The 13803-nt window shown below is 43.3% G+C and overlaps 1 protein-coding gene across 1 annotated transcript; it reads right to left on the bottom strand.

The window, feature by feature from the left end:
* Nucleotides 1–6259: 6259 nt before the first annotated feature.
* JR316_0013351 (Aspyridones efflux protein apdF) lies at nucleotides 6260–7100 on the bottom strand (the record flags this gene model as incomplete). Its single annotated transcript, XM_047898960.1, has 3 exons — nucleotides 6260–6490; nucleotides 6577–6709; nucleotides 7015–7100. The coding sequence occupies 3 exons, from the start codon at nucleotides 7098–7100 to the stop codon at nucleotides 6260–6262; spliced, it is 450 nt and encodes a 149-aa protein (XP_047742508.1).
* Nucleotides 7101–13803: the final 6703 nt, after the last annotated feature.

Below are 13803 nucleotides of genomic sequence, written 5' to 3'. Positions count from 1 at the left end.
GTATACTTCAGGCGCACCTGGCAAGGATAGCTGTACATGTTAGCAAAATGACTGAGGTCACTGTAGACCCCGAGTTTGCGCATGGCGTTATCTAAAGATTTTAAGGTCATATTCAACACATGAGCTGATCGGTCTTGTAGTAAAAAGTGTTCGATTGCGTCTCTCCATGGCTTATACCATTCCGACTTCTAACATGAGCGGCGTTCTGAGTGAGGCGGGGAATCGCTGGTACAGTCGCTATCATAAGTACGTCACTTCCAATAAATTGTTTTGCGAATCGTCTTATTGTGCTGCCAAATACAAAAGCACATCACAGTTGGAAATGGAATACATTACGTTTCACTATTTCCCCTCTGGGAACAGTTACTTTTATGACACGATTTTTTGTTGAAAATGCGAACATCAAAAAATAGAGACATTACTCACTGGTTTCCTGCCTTTTCTTATATTGTAGTACCTACATTTTGAGTGTGCAAACATCTAAGTGTTTAGTATCCAGATAAAATTAGTCCAGAGCGTGGTAAATTTTACCTTGTGTCGTGGACGGGTTGTGGTCAAGAGCGGATGCATAATGCGGTGGTGGGCCCTCTCTCCAAGTTATGAAATATGTGTTACTGATCACCGGTGCAGCGGAGATGTAGTACCATTCTTCCCCCGATTCCAGTACAGCTGGGTATGTACCATGCAATGGAGTACGGCGAATCTCCACACTGCAGTTCCAACTAACACCTCAATGTAGACGTACGTTATCCACTGGAGGGACGCGGAATATTGATATATGACGGATTTGTATGGAAATACGACCTTACAATCTACAATGCACGCCTTCCAGACCCTTTCTAGTATCAGTCCCCTGGTCACTGGCTATTGTGCGTAATGCTTCTCCACTATCCAAAATTCAAATTTAACACTGTAATTCAAAAAAACATCCAAATCTGGCTTCCATATCGTACGTGTTATTATCTTCGACACTTTTAGGCCAAGCTTTGACGTCGATAAATACGCGTAGTCGCCAACAGAGCGGACTGAAAGTGCTGGAGTTAGACGTGAGCCTATGATGATTGAATCCCATTATAGCATTGAATATAGTTTAAGCCTCGTTATAATACCTGACAGACACCTATATGTGCCGTCCTTATTTCAATAATCATGGCCGGTTCAGTCATTGCCGGATCCTTGTCTTCCCTCCTTTGGAAAAAACGGTCAGAGGTCAGACAGTATGTAATTGACTGACTCGTTTCCTAGTTCTCGCATATATTGGTGTCCAATTAGAACAACGTCCGTCGTGAAGTCGTTGATAGTATATACGGTGACGACAGGGGTGGCCACAACTATGGTGAACATTGTAACCCTTGTTCTCGTGAGATATTCACCCCTTCCTGAATTCCGATTGCGTTCATAGTTTTTGGCTTGGGTAGAAAATAACTATGAACAATACGCTGGCATATATCGGACTCTTTTCACACTTAGCCACGGTCAGTCTATTAATCATTGAAACTCTCCAAATCAAGCTAAACTCTGTAACTTTTCCATGTGCGTCTGATTATGGGTGGTATATGCAGGTATCCTCCTCGCCTCGCTTAATCGGCGTGACCGCATGCGAGCGGAGATTCAGTCGTCTCGAGGCATCATTAGCATCCCGCTGGACAATATTGCAGATAAAAATACCGCGGACGGCAGTACCTCCGGAATAAACGAGGACTTCAGGACAGCTGATGTCAGTCAGCCATAGAGAAAACAAGAATAACATCAGGATAGGATGGATGGTCTGGAGTATGGCACTTTGAATAAACAGCGTATGCAGAGAACTTTTATTTGTGTGCAGTTTTGTTTTGCAATAGACATTGTTTCAGGATGGGTATGTGATGCGAGTGGAGACCACAACACAGTATAAAGACAAAAAGGATATACATTCAAATGTGCTAAGATTGGAACGCGTGCTTGAGGCGAAGTGCACTCGCTGAAGAAGTAGAGGAAAACTTCCGTAAAGGGCCAGCTATTCGCCATTGATAGGTCACTACAGCATACACATGATAGTCATTGACATCCTTAGTTAGCCGTTGTAAAGCACGACGATTATGCTTTATGAATGCTGAGGTCAATATCCAACCCCTTATTCCCAGAAAGCTGCATTTTAAAGACTTCAAGAACAGGGGAAAGAGTTGTAAAGCAATACTCCAAAGCTGTTGAAAAAATTAAAAGATTTTCCGCTACCGAGAAGCGGAAATACCAATTGTAGCCGGTTCACGGTTAAACGAAGAAACAAGTCAAGGCTTCAGCCATGAGATGAAACAACGTGTGAGGAAAGCAAAGCTGTGCCCACGTCTACGTTGGATTTTCCAAAAAAAGTAGCGTTCTAGCGCTCAAGACCAGGTACTACAACCAGATTATGTGGCAAAAGATACATTGCATCGGCGAGGACGATGCTCTGCATTTAAGGGGTACTAGTGGTCCAGTAACTAGAATGGCTGTGGAGGATACTCTCAGGATTAACAGAGAGAACGATGTACTAGAGGGTTTAGGATGATTATCCGTCAATAGACCGTAATTGCGCGGTGGGGTCAGCACAAGCGTGCTTCGAACGTAGTCAGTCGCAGAAGTCCTCGCTGGCCGTCACCGGTATGATCCTACTCAAAGCCTGAAAATTAGGAACTCTGGAAGAAAGACCACACCTGGTCATCAGTCATCGTGACATCTACGCTGTAGGTCCCCAATATGAATGACATAAACACGCGGGCAGTGTGACTGTGGAGTCTGTCCCGAAGGAAGGCACGGGAAACTGCAGATTCATCGCCCCTCTTAAGCTCACCATCGATTATCGAATGACGTATCAAAAACCTGGTAAAACTGGTGTATGAGTCGTAACAAGTCCGACATGCATCAAACAGGATGTTACGTTCTCCATGAGCCGAACGGAGATTTTAGAAAGGAGAAAGACCAGGGAATACAGAGACAGAAACATTATGGAGGCCAGGTTGTGGGATGTGGCCGATTTAGAGACGAGTGGAAACTTCGCGCATGGGAAGACTCTGAGAAAAAAAGGCGTACCAAAGACAACAGCCACCGATTGTGTTCGTCCTCAAAATACGCATACGCTATCAAGATAATTCGTCACTGCAGAACCTATAACTGTTCGTTTGATAGAAGTACACGGTAGACATATCAGTGTAGGAAGATGAGAGAAACTCACCCATGTGTCTTAACACATTGATTGCTTTTTGCCCGACAATAAACAGATTACAAACAAAAAAAATGGGTTAGGTTAGAAAAGAAGAAAAGTCGAAGTGACCTGTGACCACGCAGTCAGGATGCCAGTGGCGGTGGAAGTCAGTGCAATGAGTAAAAAAGCTAGTCGGCATCAACATCGAGGGTAGAAAGCGGAGGGAAGGGCATGGCGGTAGCGACAAGACAGAACCGTCGTTGAGTAGATGGAAGGGAAGGGAAGTAAGGTGAAGGCGACGTGCAGCGATTTCGGCGCGAAAATACCCGAGCTACCATAGATGGTTTAGCCATCGTTGGATTGGGAAATATAGAGCGCAACGGCAGATAGAAGGCGAAGGCAAGCCAGCATCGACGAGCAGCGGAAGGTGGACGGCAAGCGGGGGGACGGCGACGAGACAAACGAGGAGCAAAACCCAAGCAGTTGAGGGAACTCAAATGATCATAAATCGGACCATATCCCAAAAGAAATTGATACAAATGTTGTGGCATTTATGGGTCATATTCTGGTCAAATTTTTCAATTTGTTTGAAACGAAAAATTTGACCAGAATATGACCCATAAATGCCACAACATTTTGTGTCATATAACCAGGTTTTCCGTTCATAGGAGTGGGTGTCCCAAACGAGAAATGACCAAAAATGGAGAGAAAAAGAGAGAGACTTGTGATGCTTTATTTCTGTTAAAATTTTGAAGAGAAATGACTTGAAAGTATTTGACAATATGTACGGATTGTCACAAGCATAAATTTTGTGAAATACCGTGTGAGACGAGAGGCAATTTTTCAAAAACTAGCAGTGCCCCCGTGCTTTGCACGGAAAGTTGGGTGGCAATTCATCATGCTATTCCCTAGAGTGTTTTTGTACAGAAAGACGGGAGGTAATTTATCGTGTTATTTCCCCAGTGTTACCATATTTTCAGGCCCGATTACAGTGTTTTTAAGCCTCGATTACAACGTTTTCAGGCATATTTCGAATTTTTGGGTGATCGAAAAAGCAATGTTGCTTTGATTATATTGATTTCGCGCTGACGCGCGTCTGAGAAATGGCCCTTGTAAACAATGTACCTTTTACTTTGTCTGTACTCTAAATTGCTCTGATATTTTTTTTACCTCGGTAAGCGTGAATTGAATACGGAAGTGCGCAAATGTGGTAACATTGGGGGGTGGTAGATAACATCCATACGTATTCTACTGATTTGACAGCACTTACTCAAAATTTAAAGGCACTTCTGTGTATATACACTCTTTACATACTTGAATACATTTTTTTATTGCAACCTATCCGAGGTTTTATGGTGAAAAGTGTGAAAAGAGTAAGCTCGGATTCTGCCGAGCAGATGAATTACCGTGCTTAACTGTATGCAATGATGTATAATGGTCCTCCAGAGCACAAGCAAAAGGAAAATACTCTGGAACAGTTAATTCAGGGAGGCAAGCACGCAACCTCCAAAGTTGTGAAAAAAGGTCGAAGGATCATACGGCAACTCAAACTTACTGCTGTAGTATTGACATCCTCCACTCGCGTGTGTCTGTACGGAATGTATCAACATTACCGCTTATCGAACCAAGCGCGAGTGTAGCACAAAGAGTGCTGTTTGATCATGATCTTGTGCTCGCAGAATCGCTTTATCTTCTTCACAGACGGCGACACACATATAACGCTTTATTGGTCAAGAAATTCTAGCGTGTGTAAATTGATCCGTGTGTCCATTGTGGCTACTAGGCTAACGAATATGCAGATATGCAGTCACAGTAATGAAATGTATTGTAACAGAGATCAGCTATAGTCCAGGAAACTTGTAATGTGAGATGAATAAAGTTCGTAATGTGGTCATGATCAAAACGTCCGTTGCAGTGTTGCCCTAACATTACACTTTTTTCACCCCCCGCTCACGAACAAGTAGCGTTCTGGTCATCCAAACACAGACGCCAGTCAGGGTCATGACCGACTAAAATATCCACGCGGTGAGTTACGGACTGAGGAAGAACTCAATTGAACATACTCCGGAAAAAACGATGGGTACGGCCCAGTGAAAATCTGAACCTAATAGCGCACCCTGTACGGGAGCGGCGCCCAATGATCCAAAGCTACTAAGAGCTAGAGCGATTCCCGTTCGTGCCCTGTAAAATTATGCCATTGAGCGCCTCAGTTTTTAAACGGAAACGGCGAGACAAACCCGATTTCATTTGGGTGGCGAGCCAATGTGGAAAGGGAAGCAACCGATATTGATAACCCTAAACAAAGAACACATAAGTTATGGTTCACAGTCAAGAAATCTCTGCTGACATGCGCCTGCGAAAGTGCCGTGAAATATGCTGACTATGACAAGCGTCGCAGAATCATGACTATAAGCGATATCAGACGCAAGCATAACTATCATCCTATCGCAGAAGCTTACACTCCGAAAACACAAAATATGCTCGCCGCTGTTAAAAAACTGCATGGGATAAGGACATTGAAAGGACCATAGATTTCAGCAAAATAGTTTCCGAGCAGACGGCCAATCGTACTCCCAGCGTTAAGAATCGCAATCTGAGGTATTCAGGGTCAAACACTGTGGCAAAAATTACGTCAAAGAAAGTTGATCTCACGGAGTAGAATGCTAAAGTGGTGTTGATCCCGTGCGTTACAGCGTAAAGCTGTAGGTAGATGACTGTACACCATGATAAGTAAAACGATGGGCTTTTATATCAATCATTTGGAACATACGTGGAAAGTAGAACCCAAAGGTTGCTATTAAAGCACTGTAATTAAACAAGATGAGTACATGCCTTGAAAATGGGTCAATTCCCACCTACCCTAATGTGGCAAGCATGTATGGGGCATCGGTTAAGAAGCTAAGTATATTCATCTGTGGACCATCGGTCTGCTTCTTCTTGTAAGCAGTCCTCATTAGAAGATTGCCAATGACCACCATTCCAAGTACTACGTATGCGCTTGCGCGGACCGTTCGAGCAAATCCAATCGATGTTATCAGATTACTGGTAGAGCACAATGTAAATCATGCCGATGACAAGAATATTCGTCCACTCACTTGATCACTGCAAATGGGGTTGAGATGAGAGTGAATCTGGGGTAATAAAACCATGCTTACTTATGGGGAAAAGGACTGCTCCAAGGGAACTACCGCTCATAGCAATTCCAGTAGCAAGTACCTTGCGGCGTCTAAAGTGGTGAACAGTCAAACTTAGTGTAGGGACAAAGGTAAGTCCTAGACCAAGTCCCATTCCAACTCCCTGACTAAGGAATACCTCAAGGTATTGTTGAGGCTTGGTGAACGAGAGTGCAAATAACCTGTCACCAAAATAATAAACCCAGATGTTCCTCGGAACTCCTCAAAATAAGCTAAACTCACGACAAAGTAAAAATTGCTGATCCTACTATCTCCAAGGCATGAAAGTACCCTGCGTCGAAAAGCTTTCCAGAGACGGCCCCGAACACGAATGGCATCATGAGCTGAAAGCTTCCTATCCAGCTGCAATCGGATCCTACATTGTCAAAAATTATTTTGACAGGGAATGAATTGACATACGCAATTTTGCTTGCACTGTGATTAGAAAGAAATATTCTGGTATAAAAGTCTGCGTCATTTAAGCACGCGTAGCAAACTCAGCCACCTCTCTTCCCGCACCTTGATAGACACCAAATGAATAGAGATAGCTGCATTCAAACATCAGTTATACACCAATATTATTAACTGAGTTGGACTATACCCGAATGTGGCAAACAGTACAAGCCAACTGTGCAGAACATTCATGACTCTTTCCACCATTCGAGGAAGTGAAATACTTACGCTCCTGTAATGCTAATCCACGCCTTTGCTCCGCCGTCTTCCACATCATCACGACCTTCGCTGTCTTGATCGCGAATTTCAGACATATTTAACTCCTCATAATGTACCGTAGAGTTCATCGTTTTAATGAGCGTATGACTATGGCAGTGGATGTTGTGTTGGGATAAGGTTGCAGCTGGGAAAACATCATGGCTGGTTTTAGGGGATTCTAAAAATATTCACACACCCAATTTGAACTACAGGATGCAGCAAGGCGTCGTCGAAGTGTGTTCAGAATGTCAACTGAGTGTCTATAAATGGCGTTGCCGTCCGGCTTCCGTGGACGGCAGCTCAAAAAGCAGTGGCCAAGGTGACTGCGGCTGTGAGCCTACAGCTAGCTCGACTACTCACGTCTTAAATTAATATGATCGATTAAGCCATATCTGGAGTAATGTTCACAACTGTCTCTGAGCGTTATGCCAGCCATCTGCAGAAGACTCCAGGCTCGCGAGATGCAGCGAAGGTGGACATCATCATGTTTTTCACCACACGAGTCGAAGAGCTGCTGTGACGCTGTCGCATCATTGTGAATCACATTGTGTTCAGGATTGCACAACAGCAGCAAGAGCAGACCTTATTGAACGATGACACTTTTATAAGCTATTGATGCGATTCATGATCCATAGTTGCATTAAAGTCTCCAAGTGACTTAGCTGAATCAAATGGAAAGCTTCAGGCGGCCATCTACGGGAAGTTCCACTGAGCGGCATCATTTGAATAGCCTCGTGTATGCCTGTGGTCTATTAGCACAGGTTCTGAGTCCACGTATGCCTTTATCAAGGGTGCGCGAAGAGAAACTATCTGGTGGTGGGTTTTTATAATTCAGTTAAGGTGTCTAGGACCTTGCTAGGACCCCTCCTCGAATCCTGCCCTATGGTCATAGTAGGTCACATGAAAAATCATTTATGACAGTTGTGTGACAGTACTACTAGTACTACTAGATAACAGATTATATTATCGATTAAGATTAACTAAATCAAGCCATTACAAAAGCGGACACATTTCGATTTTTTCCATCAACGAGCCTGAGATATCTTTGTGGCATAATATCTGACGGTTGGTAACCACTAACCCCAGTTATGCAATCACACTTATAGGTATATCCGATGCAACTTCTGAAGACTGTGATCTTGATGATTCTCTTCTGTGGGAAACAAAGGTGTAATATAAAGAGGAGGTACGTATTCTGACAAGTAAAAGAGACAGATGTCTTTGCTCGCCACGAATCTTGAAGAACCTAATTTCCCTCAGATAACCATCGGTCCTCTTATTACTGGACTTTTTATATCATGCTTCTTATTTGGGATTACTACTGTTCAAACCTACCTCTACTACACAAACTTTCCCGACGATCGGGTATACCTGAAAGCAATGGTAAGTTTGCAGAAACTTTTCTATGGCTAGGTATTGAAAGTGGAGTGCTGGTGCCAGGTTACTGTTGTCTGGTTGAATATTTCTTTTTGTGCATGAACGTTGAACTCTCATAACTGACGATTAGAGATAGGATATGCGAGTTCTCGCATAGTATATGCATCGTTCAGACATACTACACTATCGGGGTGGTCAACTTTGGGCAATCGAATATATCTTTGCCTCCAGCCTTGGACGCATCGCTGGTCCTTTGTGGAATAATCGCCACTATCGTGCAGGTAAGGGATACACAGCACTAGCTTTGAAATATTTTCACCGATAGACCTAGTCTTTTTATGTAGAACGTGTTCGTGTCATCAGCGGAAAGTGGACGATCCCTGTCTTGTGCTGGTTTCTTGCCGCTTCTCGGTTTATATTGACTATTTGGGCGACCATAGAAGCCATTGTGTCTCCTTCTTTCACAGTATTCGATTCGCATTGGAAATGGTTGTGTGGCTCCGCGTTGACCCTTGGCTCAGCTGTGGACCTGCTTTTGGCTATACTCTTGTCCTATTACCTCAGGGCACTGAGGAAAGAGCACTCTCCCAATAGGTTAGTGATTTAAATATTTCCTGCACCTAATATCTGAAACCTGATTCTATAATCGAGAACGTCATTTCTTGTCGATAAAATAACGGCATGGACAATTCGTAGGTGTAACTTTGAGTCTTTACAAATATTGCAGTCTATACTAAATCGGCGGGTATAGAAACCGGAATCGTCACCAGCTTGGCCGGTATTCTCATGCTCATATGCGTAAGACTTTTCTCGCATTCCTCCGTTTTCCTAACAGTGACTAAAATTCTTAGACCACAGTTTGTTAAAATGCCTCAAAACCGTAAGATTCCAACTATTATCATGATAATCCTGTCTTATATCATATGTCTTCAGTCACATGGTTGGCGATATTTATGTGCCTCGCTAGGAGTATTTTCTTCATCTTCTCAATTCTTTTACTGGCTGATGTGGGCGCGACAGTTTTCTCAAATTCTCTACTTGCATCGTGAGTGCTTCCCTGCCAATGAAATTGTAAGGCTGATCAACAACTCATGATACAGCTTGAATGGGCGCACAATTTTACGTGAAAATTGGAAAGAAAAACCGGCAAAGAGATGGTTACGGGCAAAGGGTTGCAAAACGGAGGTATGCGCTAGTCAGATTCAACGTCTCTGTGTTCATACAACTTAAATTTCTAGCAAACCAAACGCGAAGGTGTCCCTCCGATCGCCGTTCATGTTTGTATGACAACCGAGGTGAAGGTAGACCCTCGATATTTCCATGGAATAATTTGATAAAAATTCAATATATATGAGCGCATCTGGTATGCAAGTTGTAAAACGATCAAAGCCTTACAAGAGTCATGCTCGCGTATGCTACTTCTGCAACATCGAGGTGCAGGATGAGATCCACGCAATATTCATAAGTAACCACATTCCACTCTGACTAAGTAGGCCGCGCGAAATATTTTCGCAACACCACCGATCGCGACGCTCGGTCGTGGAAGTATGAGACTTCATCAGACTATCTCAGAGACCATGAACCGACCCTCTCCACTGACTTGCTAAATTTCACGACTTTGCAATATCACCCTGCAGGGGGATAAGTTTTTTTTCCTAATCAGAAGGACCATTTCCTCTTTTACTGATTTGAGGATCAAATTCGGTGTCAAAGGAGCTTTCCCATGGCCAGATCCTATAAGTTGTAAAGCCGGGCGCCCCGTCACACCCGGAAAATGACAAACCGGTAGGGCTTCTGATGAAAAACTGGCGAATTCTTAGCCTTTGTTGCTACTATACAGAACAATCCTTTATTGGGTGTTTTGGTGAGTAGATTCGTCAAACAACCACGGCAGGTGGATTTCTCCGTTAGTGACAGTGACTGGGAATGAAAATGTATCAGAGGCGTCGGCCAACAGCAGCAGTGCCCTGACTGATTGGGCCAGATCAGGCCAATGTCTCTTCGTTATAAGTGAAGATGTTTTGTATTAAACAAAAGTCAAAATGTTGACAATTTTCTGCGTATACTTGGATACGATGTGAAAGTCCAGTAGTCAAAAGATCCTACAGCCTCACTGTAGGCCAGAAGTCACTTTTTTGTATATTTGACGTTGTTTTATTTCTCTATAGTTCTTTATCCTAGAGGGAGACACCGTTGCTAACTCGCAATAACAGGTAACCCTCTTGGCCGGAATTTGTGTAGATTTTAAGGCCTATGGTGTTTTCATGCATAATCGTCGATTGAGTTCAAACTTCAAGACAACGGGTTTAGAGTTTGAAATGTGGGACCCGACCTTTCGCTTTACCTACTTTAGGAGCGCACCGCCGCATGTACTAGAGCATATTGATGGATGTAATCAGTTTGGTGACTGTCCGATGCAGTCCTCAGTCACGGCGAGCCAGTAGCTATAGACCTACCTATACTTATACAGTGCTGCCAAATTAAGTATCAGATACTGATGGAACATGAACAATGTTGGCAGATGGACGGTTAATTTAAGAATCCCAAACTGCTGGTACCACTGCTTTCCCTGGCAGCCAGATATCTTAGTTGCATTATTTTTTGCCAATGATTTGTGTTGCTACCGCACTGCAACTAGATTGATACACACTCACTAGTAGCGGAATTTTGATGAAAATATCAAATGAAAGAGTGTCTTTCTGTGGACCATCAAGTAGACGAAGAAACATCATCATGATATTAGAAGTATCATTAAGATATACTTGGTTCTAAAAACCCTTTTAAGTTGGGCGAATCCTGGCTTGCCAGATTACATCTATTCTCCTAGGGCCTCTCCTACTACAGATTCACATGAATCCTCTGAGTCCTTATCCAATTGATTTTACCACTCTATTTGGAACATTTCTTGTAGGGAACGTCATCCAGTGCTCGCTGCTTGGGGTCGTGGTGGTCCAAATCTACGTCTATTATACACGATTTCCTGATGACAAACTGATACTAAAGTATCTTGTAAGCAACCAGCCTTTTCGTTACGACAGTTACTGGAACGCCATTGAAATTTTTTAGGTCTTTTTTATCGGGTTAGGTCGCACAGTCGAAGTCTTGCCTTGCTTATGCTTACGTTTCTCAATAGCACATGCGAAGTAGCGCACTCCATATGTTGCTGCCACGCGCAATACACCTATAATGTTACCGATTACTATCTGCCTCAAATCAGTTTAATAGCTCAATTTCCTATTACCGGAAAACTCTCTTTGGGAATTGGTGGGATTATCGAGTTCATTGTTCAAGTAAGCCTTTTTTGAGATTTTCTCAAGGCCTATTATACCGACCGACCGACCAATGCAGATGTTTTTTGCAAATCGTATTCGGATATTTGGGCGCCACGGGCTATACATCCTCTTCGTATATGCCTTGATAGCTTTCCTGCGTTTAGGCCTGACTATAACTGCAGTTTCGGAATTGATAGGCGCCAAGATTTTTCCACTGTTTCTTTTTGAGAAAAAGACATTGATTCTTTTGATATTCTCCATTCGGTGTGCTGTTGATCACACGATATCTGCTTTTCTTATATATTATCTTGCATTCAAGGGGAAAAATTTGAAGGTGGAAGCAAGGTAAAGAGTCTTTCCATCCGGAGGACAAAATGAATATCTCATAGCACTCTAGACCTTTGTGGCTAGTGGATACAGTCATAGCATGGACCATCAGTAAGAGAAGTTCCGTCTGTCAGCATGCTCTCCGCGTGAACGGATTATAGAAACAGGGCTTTTATCAACCACAGCCGGTTTGGCATTGCTAATTTTTGTGAGTTGGTTTCTTTCGCCGTACTTCCAATTTGTGACCTGACAATACATCAGTTTTTGGTTAACCCGCTCAATTGTGCGTATCGAAGACTCATTCTGGAGCTACTGTATCTTTCTGATAGGCCAATTTGAATATCCCTAGTCGTTTGGTTAACGATCTACCAAATTTTGCCCAAAGGTGCGTCTAATCATCATTTATCCAGTTAGCATGGTATTTAACCGAATCTGGGATTATAGTCTTTTCAGTAGCTTTGTTGTCATCGTTAGTAGGAATTTCACTATTAAGAGCAAATAAGTCCATTGACTAATTATCAACATTTTTCAGCCTCAACGGCCGTGTTGTCTTGGCCGAAAATGATTCTGTTCCAATGCATTTTTCGACCTCTAACCGGCGTTCAGTATGGGTTGAGACAAAGCAAAACAATTTGGCAGTGAGTAGGGTCAGTGCCACATTAACACAATATTTTTTTAACCGAGCCATCCGATACAGGGTACCATGAGATACATAAAACACAAGATGCTGAGCTCGGAATGATCGTACGTCACCACATGCATGGCTACCTATGTCCCAGCGAAGAGAATTGAAAATTTTGAACGTATAAAATTGCACATAAGCCGTACTATTTCCCTTTCAATATTATTTAAACCGCTCTGCACTTCTATCTCCAACAGAAACCATGTATGAATAGACACCAGTGAGAGCCGGACAATAATTATCATTTTGGAGTTTGGCCCCTTTGAAGTTGGGTCGAAGTCAATTTTCAGAGATTCAATGTTAATCCTATGTACGAGTATAACTTTGCTCTCGTCAATGGCTGCTTTGACAACGCATCGGCGCCTGGGTTCCAGTTCAGATTTGAAGTCTGATCTACTTGCATTTCTTGGCGTCCTTTTCAGTATTTATTTTTAGGTTCCGGCATATCGGCTGGTAGTCGACCAGTTACTGTCTCATCATGGTGTATCGCATTTGAAGTTGCAGTCTCTTTAACCCTCTCATCAGTCGCTGTCACATAGTGTCACCTAAGTCCAAACAGAACACTCTTTTTAATCGTTGTTAGTCTAGGTTCTGTGAGCTGCACAATTATCTAGCTATCTGAGCACTGCAAAACAGGGAAATATGCTTGGCACAGTCCTCCGAACAAACACGGATCAATCAGTTGTGAGTTGACCAAACGTTAACCATGGTCTCTTCCGTCCCCGCCTTAACACCGATTTTTGACCAGGTACACATGTGGTGACGACTTTCACTGACTGGCAAGAGGACCGCGTCGAACGCGTATATGCGTATCGTCATTGAGTCCTGACTGAACAGCTTCCGCCTATCACTCCTATGCTGCCGGCCGCTCGCTTGGTGCAGAGCATCACAAATGTGGTGCCTAAAGGCGACAAAAGGTGCTTCTAGTCTCCGCTCAATACCCTGAACCAACCCTGAAGCATCTTCTTCCTTCCGGGCTGTGAGAAATCAACAGGCTGTATAAAATCTTCGTCCTCCTGGCATGCCATACTCTCCAAGAGTTTTGAAGCTTCATTGCCTTCAGGAACTGCTTAACCTCACTCAGGCACTCTTCAATCGACC

This window comes from Psilocybe cubensis, chromosome 13 (genome assembly GCF_017499595.1).
Source record: "Psilocybe cubensis strain MGC-MH-2018 chromosome 13, whole genome shotgun sequence".
Taxonomy (NCBI): Eukaryota; Fungi; Basidiomycota; class Agaricomycetes; order Agaricales; family Agrocybaceae; genus Psilocybe; species Psilocybe cubensis.
Note: the sequence above shows the minus strand (reverse complement) of the source record. Positions and strands in the feature narration are given on the sequence as shown.